Source organism: Rhipicephalus microplus, chromosome 2, assembly GCF_043290135.1.
Source record: "Rhipicephalus microplus isolate Deutch F79 chromosome 2, USDA_Rmic, whole genome shotgun sequence".
Lineage (NCBI taxonomy): Eukaryota > Metazoa > Arthropoda > Arachnida > Ixodida > Ixodidae > Rhipicephalus > Rhipicephalus microplus.
This window is the reverse complement of record NC_134701.1, coordinates 219,875,141-219,896,579: the sequence shown is the minus strand read 5'-3', so window position 1 is coordinate 219,896,579 and position 21,439 is coordinate 219,875,141. Positions and strand designations below refer to the sequence as shown.

The following is a 21,439-nucleotide window of genomic DNA, read 5'->3' as shown; positions in this document are numbered from 1 at the left end:
TACGGCGACGTTCCCTGGAGAGGAGGACTGAGTTGCCTCGAACAATGGAAGACACACAGCCTACCACCCGAGTGATGTCATATTTTGCTTATATATTGCCCGCAGAATTTTCTTGCTTCAAGCGTAAGGCCATTTTACACTTCAGTTCTTTCTTTCATGTGGCTGTCGCAGTTCATGCGACTGAAGTTGAACACTGTTCTTTCATTGGGAAGAAACGACGCATGCAGTTCTTGAAAATTTCTTTCGACTTTCTAGCGACCGAAGAGACGAGCCGTATTCCGTAAACTACCGTGAGAGTTTGACCAAGGGAGATATAGGCTACAATTTTTAACAGAAGGCGATGTCTGCTGAACTCGATATCTACTATTACACTTTGTCTTTGTAGTTCCTGTACCTCGTGCTCCTATCTTCGCAGCTATGCCTTTTTTTCTACAAAATTTTCCAACTAGCCCCCACGCAAGCTCTTCTGAATGTTGAAGATTGATATAGATGTTTAAGGTCCCAAAATCACCATACGAGTGTGAAAGACGCCATAGTGAAGGGCTCCGCAAATTTAGACCACTTGGGGCTCTTTATGTGCCCCCAAATCTGAGCACACGTGTCTACAGCATTTTTACGCCAATCGAAAATGCAGCCGCCGCAGCCAGGATTCGATATCGCCACCTGCGGGTTAGCCGCCGAGCACCTTAGCCACTAGACCATCGTGGTGTATCCTCTACTGAATGTAATTTCCACAAAATTGACTTAACATTGCACATGTCATGGCGTCCTATTCTTTCTAAACAATTCCGAATCCTGAACATACAGCCAGATACACACGTTCGACAATGTTCGCTCAAGAACGAGGCATAACAAATGCTCCGTTAATAAATAAATCAGCTATGGCTGTTTCTTAAGAGTACGCAAATGTTCCTTCAATTAGACTGAATAGAGAGTCAATGACCATCTCGTTTCAAAATTTTATCCTTGTTCGAACACTATGACTATTTTAACCATGTTTTTTACTCTGTTTCACGGAAATACAACTTGAACACGCTATCTTTTTGTTCGCAATTAGCCTCCGTACTCTAGGATCATGGTACCGCTTCTCACAGCTGCACGCGAAACAAGTACATTGAACTGTTGGAGATTTATTGAACCATGCCACCAGGATAAATGTTACAGTACGTACACATCGTTTATATGAAAAAGTCAGGCTATAAAATATACACAGCAAGACGAAACGAGCAAAAGTATTGCTTCATCTCACTATCCTATAACTTTTCAGAACTTTCATCACCCTACTGCACTCTCGCGATACCGTCCTCGCGGGAATAATTTTCGCGCGCAAATGACATCAGGGAGGTTTTTTTTCGGAAATTTAATAGAATACTTGGGAATTGGGCGTACGTTGTAGGTCTGTTTAAACTTTCGCTGACGTATGTCGTTTGATAATAGTGTTTTCAAGCCGCAAGCATAGCGATATATTGCGTTGGTTGCGCTTAAGCTAAAGCAGGTAGATTTTGATGATAACAACCATGAAAACGTAAAGAAGGACTGCCTTTGTACAAAATACATTGCTCGAAAGCATCAAAGTCATTTTTACATCAGGTTCAGTAAGGTAAGCTATAGCGCATAGAAACGATACCTTGTGATATTAGTTCAGTTGAGCTTCGCTCCTTCGAGCACACCGAGCCAAATATATCGTTCTACCTTTTTTTGCTATAATTTCAATGTTCCTAGCATAACTCGCAGTTTGGAAATATTTGCGTATCACTGAATGCCCTAACGTATTAGTCTCATTGTTCATATTGCAATGACATCGCTTCGCAAGTTGGATCTCAGTCAGCTCTCTCTTTTCGCATACTTGTATGAGTGGACAGGTAATCACGTTTAAATTAAAATATCAGGTGGTGTGCCTTATCGTCTTTTTGAAGGCAACACGTTTGTGCTCTTTTTGGACAGGTAGCTATTCTGGTTTTTAGTGAGAACAAAATGCACCGCAGCTGCAAAAAAAGATTGAGTTAGAGTTTGTGATTTAGAACAAGGTTTTAACATGCAAGGTAACACACAAAAAGCATATTTTAAGGCAATGGACATGGTGAAACACATCCGTACAGTAGCACTAAGATTATATGCTGCATTACAACGTCTTCATTCGATTTATGGAGCATCAATATTCGTAAAATTAGCAGAATACTAGCCTGTTCAACGTTTAAAATGTAATATATGCATCGGCATCACTGTGCACTGTTATTGATTCCATGCCGTTATAAATGGGTACTCTCAAGCAGTATCTCTTTTTTACAAAGCTTTCGTTGTACACTTACAAGCAGATGCGGTGCTTCAGGAAATTTTAATTCTATTTGTGCTTAATCCAATAACAGTTAAGTTATGTAGTGCATTTGTCGCTTTTCGTATGGAACCTATGGTGACAAAGATTGTTTAATGTGTTTCGAGTTATTTCTTTGCACTTGCTAAGGATCGTCATCAAAAGCAAGCTTGCAATTCAATGATTTTCCATTTCAGTCCTAAAATAAAGCTTTAAAGTATGAACCATGCGTGCTGTCACAACGGTATTCCAACGCAGTAACAGTATGATTAAGTTTGGTAAAGTCTACTTTTTCATAAACCTATTTGCTCTACAGGAAGAGCACACTTTGCAGGTACGTCATCACTTCAGTTGTGGGAAAGCAGTGCAAGCAGACGGAAGGAAGGAAGGAAGCAACAAAAAGGAGAAGGCAGGGAGTTTAACCAGAAAGACATCCCATTGGTTACCCTACACGGGGGGATTAGAGAAGGGGTCAAGAAAACTTAGAAACAGGGAAGAGAGGGAAAAGAAAAAAAAGAAAAAGCAAAGTAGCTAATTAACCCAAGCTTCCACCTCACCTCTGTGACTCTAAAAGTAATTTAAAGAAGCTGATACGTTGCAGATAATAGCAATATAGAAATAATATTCGCTTATTGGCCCTGTGTGTGCCCCCTAAAGTCCTCTTCTCTCGAGACTTAATCATTCAGATAACTACAACGCCCAATGGGCATTATTGTAGGGGACTTGCCATACGATAGTAGTGTGGCATCAAACTTGCCTAACGTGCAGCCAAAGCACGCTCATTAGACGCAATAGTAGGTTTTTTGAAAGCAACGCAACTGAAATAAAACTGGCAAATTTATTCCAAGCTTTCACTTGACTTCCTCGACTATAATTGTACTGTAACAAGCAGTTTTGATCCTAAAAGTAACCTTTATGTCTCCTAAGGGCCTCTTCTTCGTCAACATGTGTGTTCTAAGGCAAAGCACGCTTTACAGGCTCTTTAGTATGTGCAGGTACGTTCAGATACAAAAATAGCGTAAAAAAAGGAAAACATCAATCTTTAGCTACTTTTTTAGCTTGAAATACACTGGCCTAAATTGAACAGTCTCACGTTGCTTACCGCAAGCCATGCTGTGCATGCGCGAGGAACAGTGACGTCACTCGGTGCACCGCTAGCACGCCGGAGCCGCCACCCCCGCGGTCTGCTCATTCCGGAGGAGTGACGTCATAGCCACGGCAGGCGCAAGGGCGCCAACGTGTGCCCAGCTGCGTGTTTCTATTGCGAAGTAGCCGGCCTGTGCCAGACCTCCTTGACAGCGCCTTCTTTTTCGCGCTAATGCGCCGAGGTATCAGTGGAGAGTTGGCCAGTGTGGTATAGCCATGCAGAAGGATAGTGAAATTGCGGCCAAGTGGTGCAGAAAAGCGGAGAACCTTAACTCACAGGATCACGAACTTGTTCCTCGACATCAGTTGTGTAGCATAGGAGGAACAAACAGACGAAGGCTAAGCGTGCGGTAGAGGCACCGGAGCAAATACAGGAACGCCGAGCAAAGGAGCGTCGCCAGAAGGTAGCTCACGCTGTGTATAAGCTGGCATAGCCGACCTATACCACTAAGTACGCTTTTTGGAACCATGTGGCGTAAAATAAACAGTATTCTATACTGTTATATAACGTATTTTTATCGTGCTGTCAAGATGTTTATAAAAGTTGACCATATATGGCTGCTTAGGCTATTATTACAGACATCAAAATGGATGACTGATGGTAATTTTGACCGTATGGTATGTGTCAGCCGAAATTGGCGCTTTCCAGTATTTCTCCTCCATCAAAATATTTGGTATCTTACGTATAGGAACGGTAACTGCAGAGCTCATCTTCGATCCCGCTGTCGCCGTAAAGTCTTTCGGGTCATAAGCTGGGCTTCTCAACCCAGGAGCGCAGGGGTGACAATGAATATTTATAAAGCGTTTGTTATTTTTGCACTGCAGGCAAGCTTTTTCAGTTGCCGCAAATGTCCCCAAAAAGAAACTTTATCTTTTTCTCACATGAACTAACTTATGTCCAGTAAGATGGACCTGAATACACTGCATGGTGCCCATGTTTTTGCTTTCGCCTCCAACAAAGAGAGAGAGAGAGAATGAAAGAGACAAATGACAGAATGACAGAAAGAGTAATTGGAAGAGAAACCTAATGTTTACTACCAACGACTCCTGTACTCCTGTGGGTGGCATCAACACAGAAACCTCCATCGTTTCGTTGCCATAGAATATGGAATGCAGCCATTAGCGAAGCCATCTCATATGCCAGATAAAAACGACGAAAAAGCGTGGGAGTGGCTGGTTAACGAGGAACAGCAGCGGCTATGCACCCACCTGTCAACGCGGCTCATTTCTCATCCGCGCCTGTCAGTCCTTCTCTGGGCGTGACTAATTGATACGAATAGACGAGCGCAGCTCGGCTTATCTCACTTGTTAGCCAGGACGTTGCCCTACACTTCAGTTGTGATATTCTGGGCTAAACAGTCATCAGGCTTTTGCTAATCTCTAAGTCCTTTGAAAACCTACTTTAGAAATAAGCGAAATCACCTCCCGCGTATTCTCTTGGAAAGAGCCATAATTGCTGAGTTTAAAGTCATTTAATAGTAGTTTGCAGTTAACCGAGGTGACTACGAAACGTCTGCGACAGAGAAAGCATTGCTCAAAAGCGAAAGCATTGCAAGATATTGGTGGGGCGGTAACGAGTATCTGCGTGGTCTAAATCATTTATCATTCTCCGGCCAAAGCTTTCTTAAAGATTGTATAGTAGTGTTATTATCTTCTCCCGATATAAATATAGAAATTATTATCTTCTCCCGATATAGAAATAAACCGACGCTCTTTAACCCTAAATTTTGTGGTATGTTTTTCTTAATATTGCGCTGCTCTGACGTGCTCTATAAAATGAAATTTAAGTTCCTATTGTGCCACTAGGAGTCTATCTGAATATCAAAAGAAGAGTTAACCTAACAATACCCTGATGTCGTATACCCGTCATGCCAGTTATCTTAGCATGACATCAGCAGTGGTGTTGATATGTTAGCAGTTTTTCTTCTTATGCACCGAAGAACGCGCACCTCATGAAGTCGTTTTAATTATGCTAACTGAATACCTTCAATATGAGTGGCTTCTATATAGAATTTCTATAAAGTGTCCTTGTAATAGAGTTCAGTTCGCAGGTTTTGGCGACAATTCTCAACTCGCGATATCCTGAACACCCACAGCATTATTTTCTTTTCTGTGTAGACTGAAACACATACTTACGCCTGACAAAGTCCCACCAACTTCTCCTAGTTCTCCTTTTAGCAGCACAGCGTGGCCATCCCTCATTTTGTGTTTCCTTCTGCCTCTTTCTGCCCGCAGAGCTCGCACGACCTGTGTTCCTTGTGGAGCCTCCGAACCGGGTGGTGTTCAGCAATGCTACGGGAGCCCAGATTTCCTGCTCAGTGTCCGGTTCCCCTAAACCCCTGGTCACGTGGCACACGCACCAAGGTCATGCCGTGGACTCTCAGAGCGGCGTCGTATCTAAAGGCAGCGCCTCTTCCGGCAAGGGTGGTGCGGGAGACGTCCCGGTCGCCTCGGCTACTCCGAACGGATTACGCCGCGTGCTGCAGGACGGCACGCTCATGTTCCGGGCGTTCGGAGAGAGCGAGTACGCAGCCGACGTTCACCACGCCACGTATCGCTGCTCGGCCACAAACAGCGTTGGCACCATAGTCAGCAGAGATGTCAAAGTTCGAGCAGGTAAACCTTGATTTGGATCTCTAGCACATGAGCGCCTAAACACCTGTATGTACAGATTGTATTGCACATCTGTTCATAGGTTGTTATTGAACAACTGTTAAGACCTAACGCAATAGGTAGGCCGTTTCCCTGCACTGTTGAACAACACACGTGGCCGTCACGATGACGCTCCGTATCAAGTTGAATTAGTCAGCAACGCCCCATGCTCGTCAAATACTTTATGTGTGAGAGATTGCGCGCACACGCCACTAATGACCTCCCACTCCCCTTCTCCAAGGTTTCAGGCAACCAAACCGGGTTTTACCTTGTCACCCAAATTGTAGACAGTGAAATTGTTCTGTGTCCTTTGATTCTTTGCATAGACTTAGACATTTTCCCCCGACCAAGCGATGATGACATGAAATGACGTCACAATGTAACGACATGTTATGTGATGTCAAAATGACGTAAGTGACGGCATCTCAACACATTATATCGCTAAGATCATGAGGCCACTGGCTGATAATCACTTTTATCGTTTCATGAAGCATCAATTTTTTTAACCTAATAGAGCAATCGGCACATCGTGTATTCCCAACGTCCGCCTACTCCTGCTAAATGGTGATGCGGTCATGAATTATCTGCTTTTAGAGCTCAGCTCTTAAACACGCGCTTTTGGTTACAGCGTTGTCCCTCGTGGTGCCCATCGCCGTAACCGAGTGAATGAGCGCGGTAAAAAAAAAAATCTCGTGAGCAGCGCACGTGAAACCATGCGACGTCTCTCTTTTAAGGAACTTGAATAGAGAACAGCATTGGCCATCAAAAACTAACAGCAACAAAAATATTTAAAGCATTGTCGGCAACTACAGTTTGTGCCACGGAACAAAAAAAATAAAATCGAAAACCATGCATACAATAGAAAAAAAATCTGATTTGATAAACAGCAGTATAGTAGATAATAAAAATAAGACAGTAAAATAATGGGTGATCTGTATTTTACGTGCTGACATGTTTATTCAGTTCTATGTCTTGAAGGATCGCCTACTTGAACACGTGTACAACTGCACTACCATTTAGCATCACAGAGCATCGTAATCAACAGTAAAGCTTTTTTTCTTAATCACCAATGATTATCGTATTGTCAGGCCTCTCTTTTCTGCGCTGAAGTTTGTGGTAAGTCCAGAGCTTATACAAGAAAAAACGCGCCACTACAACATTTGAGCAAACAAAAAAGAAAAAAAAACAACTGATGGTAACTGTGAAGACGAAAATTATGCGATGATCTTTAATCACACTCGTCACAACGCGTCATCATCTCAGTTGAGCAAACTTCCTTCTACGCCATCTACGCGTCTTTGCAACAATATGCAACGACATTAAGGCCTTTTGCATCAGTTAACGGCCACACTTATCCCGAGCACTGACGCTGCAAACGACTTTGTCGCATCGATGAGGCAATGTTGTAATCAAGTCCTACGAGAGGAGGGGTATTCCTAGGAGAAAGCAAGGGAGAGATTCAAAGGTATGTCTAGTGCTTACCCTCTTTTTCGGTAAATGGAAATTATGATAAAAAATTGGGAGGCGCGAACAGATAATCAGCAACCTCGTTCTCGTTATTCCTTCCAAGATGCCATATCGCGCGCGACGGCCACCTTCGAACTTAGTACGACGCTGTGCATTGCTTTGTCTAACGCTGTTTGCGCGATGTTCGAGCATGCCTGCAAGCACGCCGGAAGATGTCCTTCCTGGCTCCGCAGTAGCAAACTGACTACGAGACGAACAATGGTGGTGACAATGAAGCGAGGGGGAGAGAGAGGTATCTACATAATGACACCAGTCCCGCTAATCACCCGAGTTCCGCAGTGCGCAGCTCACACGAGCGCGGCACTTCGGCAGAAAGAAATATCGGTGACCGGTCGGCTCTTGTCATTAAGAAAGCATTAAACAGCAGCCGGTCATTAGGAGCCGGTCGATTAAACTGGAACAACCAGGTAGGGGAATCTCTCATGGCCGATTACTGGGCTCCGAGCCGGTGTGCGATACTGCCTTCGACTCTGCAGCAGCAAGGAAATATTTATGAAGCGAGCGTAGGAAGCACTGCGCACGTGCGCTTTTAAGCCGCTAGCTTCGTCAATGCTCGCTTTTGTTTCTTTTACCGGATGTACTCGAAACACACCCACATTTCGTGGCACTGGTCTCGATGAATAATTTAAATAAAGAAAACAAAGCGAAGAAGAGATCAGCACCGTCTTTTGCTGGTCTCCGCTTTACCTGAAAATAGAATGTGGTTGTTTATTTAATGTTCTTCTTGTTAAGCACGTACGGCGATCGCTCGTGTGATGTCGCCAGTGTGTCGCCGACAACGTAGTTCCTGATACTGTACTTCACACCTGCTGTTAATTGTTGCCGCTCTTACATCGTGCGCCGCCGACGATGACGACGACTTGCCGTAATTTAATCCCTGGTTGCTCGAGTAAGCGTTTCTGTCCAGCCGGGCTTGCTATTTGCTTACGGAATGCTCAAGACGTGGTCTGTTTTTCATAACGAGCCGGTTGTGTTGCAAGTGAAGTTGAGATACGATAATGCGGGCAGAAAAACGGTTCACTTGCTGCAGATGACTTTACCGTGGTGATCATAAGTTGTTTCCGCAAAAAGAACACACGGGCGATAACTTGCATACCAGAGATTTGAATAGCAATGCTAGCGCAAGGTAGCGGTACAAAAGAAGGACGCGGATACACACACACCGCTACGTAGCACTGTATGTGTGTCTGCGTGTTCTTCTTGTGTCCCGTTACCATGCGCTACCATTGTTATTCAAATATACCGTACCAACGAGCAAACTTATTTCATTTTTTTCATTTATTTCGCGCTTAAAGGCCCGAAGGCATTACATAAGGGGGGACAAGTAACAAGATGTCCTGGTCGCCTCGGCTACTCCGAACGGATTACGCCGCGTGCTGCAGGACGGCACGCTCATGTTACGACATGCAGTTTCAGTGCTAGATCAACTGAAGACAAAACCGCCGAAAAAGTAGGATTAAGTAGGAAAAAAAGAAAAATTAGAACACAGGTAGTAGGATAAAGGAGCTCGAAACACAATCAGGTCGCCCCTGCCAGCAAGTGTGCACCCGAGTACACACAGGGTGATAGTTTATTCGAGGTTTACGAGTGGTAATTGTTGAAAAAAAATTACTCGAATCTTCTGCGTAAGAACTCGAATGGTGTAAGTTGTTGATTTGCTGGCTTCAATCAGAAAGGACTACTTACCAAGTTCAAGGAGATGCTCGCATTAGAATGGGCGTTTTTGAGTGCAATGCATTATTCTCCTAGCGAACAATCAGACCTGCAAAGAAGACATGCCAACAGTGCTGGGAACACTCCGAAATATTTGTTTACACTCTTAGCATCGCATTTTTTCTTGTCTGTGAGGCAGCTTCATAAGGAAAACATTTCTAGTCGGTAAGTTTGATACTTGTGACGCACTGTCTTAACGCAAAAAAAGAAGAGAAAAAAGTCACAGCTTTGCCACAAAGGCATAGCAATGAATGTGATAGTCACAAATTTGAATGTAACGCGAAGAATGGCAAGCAGATCGAAACATGCCCCGCGTAGCTGACGCACGAATGACGCACAAAAAGTACTCACAGGTAGAGAATAACGCGAATAAGTGTTTTAGTTGTTACTTTGCTGTGTCTCAAAAGCACACCCTGATCGCAAAAAGAGATTGCGCAGCGAGTGTAGTGACGTTTTTGCGTCCCGTAACTGCAATAAAACACTTTCGGTGAAAGCCCAAGGCGTACAATTCTTCGCGCTTTGAAATACGTACGAGCGCGCGCCAGCGCATCCTGGCAATATGCAATGTGTTTGAAGCACGCACTAGGAGCATCATGTCGCTATTGCATTGACTCCTAAAGGCGAAGCTTTAGGATCTCATAATTTTAAACAGCTTGCCGTTTCAGCAGTGATTAAGGTGCTCCTTCGTGGCTCAGTGGCTAACACCATGCACTCTCAAGCAGGAGGTGGGACGTTTGATTCCACGCGCCAGAGTCTTTGTCTGGATTATTTTTTTTCTTTCACTTTAATATATGCAGATACGTATGCATATACGGTTAAAGACGGTGCTCGCGGACGCCGGTGGAAAAGCCAGCCGGGAGTGCCCATATATTTGCTATCGCAGTAAAACACGTAGCACTCAACACGAACGCGCTACTACGCGAGAATTTTGAGCGTCTTTCATCGTGTTAAGACAGCGTGTTGCAAGCGTCATCATGTACAAAAAAATTTGCCCCTACTGAGATGCTTAATCCGCAAGATTGCGGATGTAAGAATTCTAAGCATAGAAAAATTCGTAATGCCGGAACGACATGCAGTTTCAGTGCTAGATCAACTGAAGACAAAACCGCCGAAAAAGTAGGATTAAGTAGGAAAAAAGGAAAAATTAGAACACAGGTAGTAGGATAAAGGAGCTCGAAACACAATCAGGTCGCCCCTGCCAGCAAGTGTGCACCCGAGTACACACAGGGTGACAGCCCATGGCAAAACCTAATAAGAGCGTGGCTGAAGCTGATGATTACAGGCTTTCGCTGTCGTCTTTTCCTCGCTGAGCCCGTTACGCTGTCACAGAGGCCGGGAGACATTTGCTGAGAAACGAGGCCGGCCACGAAGTTATCAGTGCGAACCCAAAGAGTGTTAGATTGTTCGCGGTGAGGCCAGCAGCGAACGTGAGGGAAGAAGCTAAGCGAGCGCAAGGAGAAAGAACCACAGAAAAGTGGCAAGAGCTGTCAAGATTTAGGGTGCTTTAGACATGATTACGTCCCTAACGGGCCGTAGACAGCGCAAACACAGCGGGACCACGAGTGAACGACTCGGACCATCCTACCGAGCAGCTGACGTAAACCAGCAACTGCGTCCATTTTGTCGCCAGGCGTGTAAGTCGCGAACGCAAAAGACAGTTCCAAAAGAAGGCGCCAAAAAAGTAACACGTAACGCAAAGACACCCACGTAAAAGAGAAATCGAGAAGTTTAGCGGATGAAACGTAGAGGGGCGACAACAGTCGCGAACAAAGCGACTCGGATTACCAGGTCCGCCGCCCCCGTGGCGGCACGCTGCACAAAGGAACAGCGGCACCCACTCTGACACGGTGTCTGCGTCACTGACCAGCGAGCGTCGGGTGAACGTGGCGAAACGCGGGCGTCCGATTTCTTTCTCCTCGTTCTGTCAAGCGACGGCGCACTAACGCTTTGGTACTAGCAAAATGCTGGAACCTTGCAGCACCAAGGCCACCTTACACAGCGCGTCTACCCAACCCTCTACCAGTCTCTCTCTCTTTTTTCCTCTTCCCGAGAATAGATGCTAGATCGAGCAAAGCAGGCGAGAAAGACGGCGACAGCATCAGCAGTGCATCAGCACCGAGGCGCATCTTTTTGCGCTACGCTGCGATGGTCACTCACTCGCCAGAAAGACGGTGTTGGAGTAGGGGGGTGAGAAAGGGGAAGGGCAAAGAATGTATCTGTGAGAAGGAGGAGAGTGAATGCTCCCGTCCTTCCTCCTGATGGATGCTGACAGCAGAGGTGCCGCCGCCGCTGGCAACACCGTTAGGAAGAAAAGGCGCGGGCGTGGACCGCCTCGGGGGAATTGTGCAAGGCGCTACAGTTTGGAGAAAGGGAAGCAGGGAGCAAGACGCCAGCGAGAAACAAAAAGGATCACGCTGCTCAGAAGGAACCGGATAAGGGACGCAAAAATAGTGAAAAGTGAAAAAGGAAGGCAGACTATGCAGAAAAATACAAAGGAAGCTAAAGGAAGCGCACAGACATCTGTTTGGCTCCTTGCTCTCCAGCTTTCTTTTCTCACTCTTAGTTTTAACCTGCATTTTCTATATTGAGCTTAGTTTGCGTTTACACAGAGAAAATGCCAAGGAAGCAAACTCTAATGAAACCTTCTTTGTTCTCGCGTACTCGCTACGCCGTTTTCATTATCAAAGAGAAAATAAGAGAGAGAAAGAAATGTTGTTGAGATTTCTGACTTTTTTTGGAAGAGAGGGTGGAGTTGCCCCTTGCCTTTATATTTCACGTTCTCTTCTTGTAAATCACTTTTTTCATTAATTTCCTCGCAGGGAATCTAGAACATCGAGAGTTGGGTTGCTCGGCCCGTCGGCTCCAGAAATTTGTTTCGTGCTTTTTTGCGAGCTCGGTTGAGTGGCTTCTCCCTAATTCCCTGCATCTTCTTTTTTCTTCTAACCTTTAGTACTGCCCTTACTTTTTCCTCTTACTGCTCTACGAAAGTTCGCTCCTTAAAGTCGGGACGAAGGAGATGAGTCTAAAATTTATTAACGCGTTTTGATCGCTTCACCGGCTATGATTGAAAAAAAAAATAACTTCTGCGATAAGGAATAAATTAAACATGAGTGGAAAACAGACGTAACCTTTTCAGCGGTCGTAACTAGCATTGCTTAACCAACATGAACGCTGGCAGAAACGCAGCCATCGGAGCAGTGGTCGGGTAACTACAGAACGATGGCTTCCACACAAGTATATAATTATACATGCACAAGTCAGAAGCACACTTTGATGAAAGCTGCGATGGGCAGAACAATTGTGAGGATCACGCTAAATAAGGGGGCTAATACGACAATTTAGTCTATCCCGGTCTTAGTGACAAGTGGAACTATAATAATAAAGTGTTCATTACCCGCGTTAATAACTGGTGGTGCTGTATTAAACCATCACAATGAAACATGCTATGGGCAGCCGAGCGTTTCGTTCATCTAATACTAACATCCTAATTCCTTTCAATTCTTATTCTAATGTAGTTATTATATTAAAAAAGACTCGCGGGGACACTTGTGAGTAGGGAAACAGTCTCCAAAACATTCACGAAGTAAAACATAAAAATACATAAAAAAATAACCAGACCAGCGTGGCTCTCGGGCTGAAATTGGTAAAATTGTCTCGATTTTCATTTTCCCCGTGAGGTTATTGCAACTTTTATCACTCGCTGAGACAACTTTTGATAGAAGCCGATTCATCTACGATGCCTCGAGACGCACTGTCGGAGACACACTATGAAGGGAACGAGGTTGTTACATACGCTTACAAAGTGAGAAAAGAAAAAAAAACACTAAATCCTAGGCGAGTCTTGTGCAAGCACGTGTTGAAAGGGTTAACCTCCCGCGTTTGAGAAGCCGGACTTCTATTAGCTCGGCCAGGAAAGCGGAAAAGGCGCGCCGACGAAACCGAGAAGACCGAAGAGCAAGTCGGGAAGAAAAAACCGCCACAGGCCGCCGAAAGAAGGCTCGCCGTTATAAATGGACTGGATTTGATGAGGATTGAGAGCAGAGCCACGCGGGGTATAAAGGCGCGCCGCACATTTTATAGCCCGAAGGGCCGCGCTCTGAAGATGGCGAGGGAGTGTATAGTGGGACCGTCCCACCATCTGGAACTTCATTCTGACTTTTTTCGTTGCCGCCGCCTCGCGCACGAGGTATTCATTACTACCTTAACGAGGTGCCGGATATTCTCCAGTCGCAACTGGTTTCATCCTTATTTATGGTTTTTATGTCTCAGCTTCCTCTCTTCACTTTTTTTTTCTTTTATGGGAAACTGTGTTACGTTTTTCTCCTTTTCTGGAATATGTCTCTTAGCATAGGTAGTAAGTGCCAAGCCGATTCATGAGAATAAAATAACTAGAAGAATAAGGCTAAGAAGTATCACATTCGCCAAGCATTCTCAAATAATTAATGGTAATATACCACTAAACCTCCACTGGAATTTCTATAACCGCTGAATCTTGTCGGTACTTACCTATGAAGCTGAAACTTGGAGTCTTTCAAAGAGTGTTCATCTTAAATTGAGGACGACGCAGCGAGAAATCGAAAAAGAGATGATAGGAGGTTGGGCAAGGGAACAAACTATGGTTAAGAATATGATTGTTAAAATCAACATGAATAAAAGGACACGGGGTGGCACGTAGCGCCTAAACAGGATAACCGCTGGCCGTTAAGGGTAACTGACTGAATTCCCAGAGAAGGCGAATGCACGAGGGGGAGATAAAAAGTTGGGTGGGCCGATGAGATTAATATGGTCGCAGGTAAAACGAGGCAGCACAAATCACAAGATTGATTTGATTGGCGAATAATGGGAGAGGTGTATGTCTTGATTCGAGCTTCGTCAGGCTGATAATGAAGATGATAATGATGAGTGGTGCCGTCGTGGTTACGTGGTCTGCGTATGTATTGGCGTCGTTAAGAAAGAATACTTGTTAGAAATTATAGTCGCGTTATTCTTCTGCTGATCGAATCAACACAAAGGCTCGAAGTCCACGCCATGCCTGTGAAGTTTCGTTTAAGGCTACTTGAACGGCGGGTGCTCTCAGACAAAAGCCATTCGAAATCAATAGCTGCCTCCACGTGTTCATGAGCATACAATACAATCGATGGTGTTTAGTTTCAAAGCTCGTAAACTTTAGACAGCGTACTGCAGCATTGAGTTTTGAGTTCCAAATGATGTTGAAAGTTCGTAAAGTTACAAGCTGTAAACCAAGTGCTTCAGAATTCTGTAAAGCTCGAGTTTTCCCATTGTTGCAAAACGGTGTGTGCAATGCGCTCGAAATATTAAGCCCTTTTTTTACTGGGCTTTCTGAATTCTGAAAGGCGATAAGCAGCTGCATGCAGGCACTGTTACAAGTATTCGCCTGTAAGCAGTTCATGTTTCAGGGTGAACACGAGGCTTTGAGAAAAAACGAAAACAATCAAACGTGCCATTGGCTTTTATGGAATAACGAACAAAAGATCGAAGTGTGCTAAGGTAACGTAGTTCATTGGAAACAAAACTCTTTTTCTTTGTTCTTTCGGAGTCTGGTTGTAAGCAGGAACACGCGTATTTCACGAATAACAACAAAAAAGTAATAAAGGTAGATAAACACATTGTTAACGTTTTGTGTTTCAGTGTTGCTACATAGTCGTTGGTGCATTAAGTTAACAAAAAAAGCGAAGAAAAATACTTTCGCCCCTTTTTTAACATTCAAAATGGAAAAAGGTAGACGCTTCGCGTTTTAAGGCATATGGGGGTGATGTTTGGCGGCTTTGTTAGGATTAAACAGTATTTGGCTTCCATGGTGGTCCAGCCTCTTGCAAAAAAGACTAGAATTAACCTTACGTAGGGAAATACTAGGGTACGGATGAACTTTTTCTGGCGCACACACACACACACACACACACACACACACACACACACACACACACACACACACACACACACACACACACACACACACACACACAGAGAGAGAGAGAGAGAGAGAGAGAAACGTTCGCGCAGGCAGGCAGGCAGGCAGAATACGCAACATTTACATAAATTCATGCTCAGAAAGGATTTCCAATGGCAGTCACCACCCGTAGCAACTTTTTCTAATCAGTGCAGTTTCATCGTGCTCACTATTATTTATCCAGTGTATATTTGTTCGATACGTCAAGAACCATCACTATTTACCTCTAACACAGTGACAAAATTCTGTAATAACATTCAGCGTAATATTAAAACATCTGCAAACAAACAAAACAAAAAGAACAAGATGCATGGATATACAAAGGGCCTAAAATATTTCAAAATAGAAAACGATGCGCATGTTCTCAAAACAATTTTTATAGTTTTGCTGTTGCATTGCCTTTGGAAAAAAAACAAATATAACAGCTGAAGACTAAAAGCCAAGACAACTAGAATGATGTTAAAGGAGGAGGGCGCACGCACTCTTTTCCCAACGGGTGGGGCATAATCGAACGCCATCGCTTACATCGGCGACGACTTTCACAAACGCTCCCCACTACGTGACTCTTTTCCCAATTACTGGGAAAACGACAGCACTTGGAATTGTCACGCCATCTGAATAACGACTCTCCCTCCCCCAACCTTTTTTCTCTCTTTTTCTTCAAACGCCTCCTCGCTAAACGTTCGATTCCCCGTTCCCCGATCTCGCCTAATTCCCGAAGCACTCTCCTCCTCTCTTCTAAATAAGTTCATTCATTAGCGCCGGGCTTCCAGTCGTCCCGCTGACGACGACAGCGAACATGTTCCGACGAACGAGTGAACACGCACGCACACACCGCGGGGAACCACGTTTCGTCCGATTGGTTGCACCCCCCTCGTTTCTTCGTCGCCTGCTTTCCTGCAGAGCGCTAGAGTGCGAGGTGAAGCAAGCCCGACTAGACTCGGCTGGTTTGTACACAACGGCACGGCAGCGGTGTTCACTGACACCTCGGTTCCAGGAGTGGCAAGAGAGACAGAAGTTGATGCAGTAAAAAGCCTAAAAATAAAAAAGTAAAAAACATACTAAAGCTCGGTGAAGAAAGGGGGATGCTATAAGAGAATATGTTTTGAAACCGAATTAACGTGTGATCCGAAAGACCATAGAAATACAGAAATAAAAAAAAAACGTCTACCAGAGGCCCTGGCAGGCGAGCGGACAGGAAGGGTGGGTGTTGGGTCGAAAACGGGCGCTACATTGAAACGCAGAGGCACGCCGTACTCGCAATGGGCCAATTGGTGTGCCCTCTCTGAATCCAATTATGCGCATTTACCGCGCCGTACGCTGAACAGACTGGTGCGGGATATCCATTTCCTCTTACGTGCTGAAAGAGAGGCCCTCTGTCCAGCGCCACGCATACGGACCCCTTCAGAGGGCTCTACTACAACAGAAGCAACGGTATTACTGGAATGAGAAAATGGTAAACAAACGTGCTACAGGAAACAGCGTCTTAAATAGGTAAAGAGACACTTTCTCGATGCCGTTTCTGTATAAGAGATCCGAGTACTGTTTTCCTCGTCTTACGTAGCTCGTGGGTGAGGGTAAATAAAAAAGAGAATAAGACAAATTAGCGATGTTTGTCACCCAGGGGCACAAGAGCGTTACTTCACGCTGCCATAATGTGTTAGATGAGATGGTGGGCGTGGGGAACAAAGCAGAAAAAGGAAGTGGTAGAAAGCGCATGAATCAGGTCATCTGAAGTTGTTTGTGCAACCTCGCTTTTCATAATAAATGAACCCCTTGCAAGGAAACAACAATGTCATTGAGAAGACAACAGCAATGAATACAGAAGACGCTAAGAACAAAACGCGAAGTGCGAAACGAGAGAGAGTTAGAGAGAGAAAGAAAGGTTGTCGTGTCGGGGCAGAACGATGGTGCCCCCGAATCTCCCAATGAACGCAATTAGTAGAGCGACCGGCACACCCAATTTCCGAAGCCGTTTGTTTTCCGAGCCGAGCTAGACAGTCGCAGTTGAAGCTGCTTCTCACTCCGACCGGAAGAAATGGCCTTATTGAATCGTGGGACAGGCAAAAAAAGAAGAAGAGAAGCAAAAAGTACTCAAGAAAGCATATGCACACTAGCGAATGAGTTTACTGGGCAGAGCGTGTAGTCATTTTCGTTTACCACTTTCGCTACGTGTAAAGACAAAATTAAGTTGGCGCTTAGCAACGTCGGTATCCCATCTAGCGATACTAGTAAAGACAATAGACTGAAAAGTGACTAACATTTGATAAATATAATCGCTTATTATGCTTGTGTCACCAAGAAAACTATACTGTTAGGGCAATAATAATGAAATTCTTATTTATAACCATACTTTGATAAAGTGCTAAGAAACGCCCTATTATCGCTTCATTCGCTTCTGTAGTGGTTTATTGATTGATATATATGTGGGGTTCAACGTGTCAAAACCACCATATGATTAAGAGAGACGCCGTAGTGGAGGGCTCCGGAAATTTCGACCACTTGGGGTTCTTTAACGGGTGCCTAAATCTGAGCACATGGGCCTACAACATTTCCGTCTCCATCGGAAATGCAGCCGCTGCAGCCGGGATTCAATCCCGCGACCTGCGGGCCAGCAGCTAATTCAGTAGTAGTTTAATTGCGCCCCACTTTATTCCTTCATCACCAAACGCACCTTGAGGCGTATGTATAAGTTTGTTCCTTGCAATTACCTTTTCAAAATCGTACGCCCATCTTCGTTGAATGCGTATTTCATTTAGCCCGTTTGTTTCGTGTGATCCCTAAGTATGGTCTAGTGCCGGAGCTCCCAAGTTTTGCTGCAGCATCGTTTCCCAAGATAGCAATCATCTCGAAGTGCAAGAATGCCAACTCGTTTTCATGTGCCTCTATTAAGACGACATCACTTTCAAAAGGAAAGCTCCCTAATCGAACACCGCCATCTTACTCGACTGAAATATGAAATCTCTCTAAGGAAAGGCTCTCGATAGCTACACCAACCGTACAGCCTGAGTTGGTGCTGAAAATTGACGCAGGGACTCTGCCACTGCTCAGGTATTGGTATGCGGCCTACAGATATGATTTCAAATTCTTCTTTAGTTGCTCGCTATTCGCGTCATGTTACACTGAACTTTTAACCGCATATCAAGCGTCTGTTACAACTTACTCCAGTTTTGGTAATACTAACGCAAATCCATGTGTTTCAGGAAATACGCTGCTGTCCCTAATATCCCACCTTAACATTTCTTTTTAGCTTCATAAACTGATTTGTTCCTCGATCGCTAATCAAATAACAAGCGCGTCTTCACTAATTCCAGGCTTATCGCGTAGCACGGAACCAAATTACCAGATATCGCTCGCACCCGTCGCACCGTTCAGGCAGAAGTTCACGACAAATGTCGTTAAGGTGATAACGTCGGTATCGAGTACCGAATCTCGCTCATAAGGCTGAACGTTTATTCTAAACGGCGTTCTCCGTTTACAAATTTGTTAGACTACCATAGCGAACTCAGCTGCCATTTTTCCGCCAGCTTCACACCACATTAAGAGCGAATCATTCGGATCTTTCAACATTTACAAAAAAGGGTTCAAAAAATGACGTTCCCCAGACTGTTCTACCCTGTTTGTCGTTTGCGGGGTGCCACGTCATGTACCCCAGCGTTCATCGCAGACATCGAGTCGATTGAGGAGCCATAATCATTACGCCGTCAGTCATTTTCAGTCCGGAAGAGAATGATAAAAAGACGAAGAGGAAAGTGCACGAACTCAACGTCCCATTTTCTTCCTCGAAATAAACCTCCCTCCGTGTAACTCGCCTCGCAAGAAGCTCAATAATAGTACGAAGCAGTACGCTGAAAGAAAGGAATATGCTCGTGCGATAAAGATCGCGCACCGATGCTTAGTAGCGTACTAAACGGTCGTATACACAAGAACGACGGCGCTCTCTATTCAACCCCCCTTTCCCTTCCGCATATTCATTCTGCTTTTTTTTTAAGCTGTTCTTTTGATAGCGAGTGAGAGAGAAAAGAAGATTCGTAAAGGATGCGCACTATAGAAGAATATTGGAGCGAGAACGCGGAAATAAGGACATCGGTGGACTTGTTTCACAACAACAACAAAAAAAAAGTTGAGTCGATTGGGAACGCTCAGTGCTGCTTTTCATCTGGCCCTTCATAAAAGTAGCAGATGGACTGAGCGCCAGAAGATCGGGACTTGCTTGGTGGGGGTGTCTCGCTAAACTAGCTTTATTTCCCCGCTCATTTGGAAAACAAAAATTGCCCGGATAGTGGAGGGAGGATAAAATACATAACCACAATATTGACAAAGAGATGATCCGAATGCGCGTGAACGAGAGAAAGAGGTAGAACGATTTAAAATGAACCAGACTCCGTCGCGGCCCGTCTCCTAATGACCCCTCTTTGGAACGCATCAATGGCATGTGCGCTTCGCTTGATGGATTTTCTTAAAACAGCCTTTCTCCGCTGCGGCGCTGTCTCCGGTGGAAGGGCGGCATTTCAATTCTCATTCGCCGCCACCGCTTAGCGGGGAAAGCGTGACTAAAAAAAAAAAAAAAACTCCGGCGATCGTCGATGCAGCTTATGAAGCTGCTCTGCATGCGGCGACATGGAGGGTTCGCTGCGGGATAACCGAAGATGGCGGTGAGAGAAGCGAAATCGTAGCTGAAGAACAGTATGCACGCGTACGAGTGTGGGGGCTGAATGCTGCTGGAGAACGAACAAAGAGAAGTGCGCGAGCAATCAAAACCTCGATGCAAAGTTGAAGAATCGCGCGGGCAAGGAAGACGTCGTGGTAGAGTGCAAGAGGCTTTCTCCCCATTTTCATCGCTCGCGTCGGTCCGTCTGCGTTTGCGTTTATGCCCTCCACTGACAATTCATTTTGCTTCCTCCGTTCACTGCAGCCCCCACCCCTTCAATGCCCTTTCATTTTACCCGCTTACTTTGCGCCCTTTCATACCCTTGTGTACTCAACAGCTTTTGCGAAGGTTGTGTCGTTCCTATCTAGGGTTTGTTTTTTCTCGGGCTACTGCTTGCATTGAAAGAAGAAAAAAAAAAGAATGCAGGAGCGCTTTGTGCGGAACAAACAAATGATCTGAACAGGACGGCCTGTGTTTGGAAACACAAAATGAATTGATGCCTCTTTTCTTGTAATACGCGCGGGTCTTTACAGAGTGCAAACAGTCTTTTCGTGCTAGACTGCACCACCTCATACAATAACTATATGGAGCGAGGGTAGCGCTGAAAGCAGTTTTTGGATGGTTGTAGCCCGTGTTGAAAGCATGGAAAGATGGCTGTATGATACCGATTCAACACTGTTGTACAAGCAGCGATAGGGCCATTTCTGTTGGAAGTTTTGGGCATGAAGCTTACATATAAAGAAGAAGAGCGTGCCCATTGCGTTTCAGTTTTTACAAAAGGTTGCACTCCAAATGTTTACGTGCAACACTAAGTGCGCAGCGATGTACGCTTTCGGTAGAAAGCTCGACTCAATATGTTCCCATGAAAACTTATTATTGTAATTTCGCCGCCAAGCGACTATACTATAAGCAAGCCTCCTTACTAGCCGACTTCAGATTATTTGTTACCGTTCGGCACTCTCAGATGTGCCTAAACGCTTTTGCGTTTTGTCATCTGAAAAAGTCCACCACGCCAAGGGTCAAACGTGTGGCCATGACCCCATCGTCACAGTGTTACAGCTGCCTAAGTTGCCATCGTAGACGAGGAACGTCCAGATTGGGCAGTAAATCCTGTGTACAACTTGATTTCGGAATCTTCACGTGGTGATCCGCAGAAATCGGCGGCTCACAAGCCTGTTTCATGACGACTGTTTTGGGCCACACAGCGGCCACCCTAGCACCTGCCATCTTCATCGCAGTAACACTTGTCTTTTGATGCATGCGTCAATACGGTGATTCTTGGCCATGTATAGTCCTCTGGCTAGTTCGACCTTTCTCAATTGCGTAGGGGTCGTCTTCGGCACTTGGGATGGGTTCACGGTTTGACGGGAGCGTCAGGAGCATGAAAGGACAGCAGATCCACCAGATTTCATGGCGTCGTGACGTCGCACAAGGCAACAGTTAATGCGTTCAAGACGGAGTTCTTTATTCG

The 21,439-nt window shown here is 45.0% G+C and overlaps 1 protein-coding gene across 1 annotated transcript in view; it reads left to right on the top strand.

The window, feature by feature from the left end:
* The window catches only part of LOC142793763 (cell adhesion molecule Dscam1-like), a 510,593-nt gene that overhangs the window by 208,324 nt on the left and 280,830 nt on the right, over positions 1 to 21,439 (top strand). Inside the window, exon 2 of the mRNA XM_075885808.1 lies at positions 5,693 to 6,073. Within this exon, the coding sequence (XP_075741923.1) occupies positions 5,693 to 6,073 (381 nt within the window). The remainder of the gene's footprint in view (positions 1 to 5,692; positions 6,074 to 21,439) is intronic.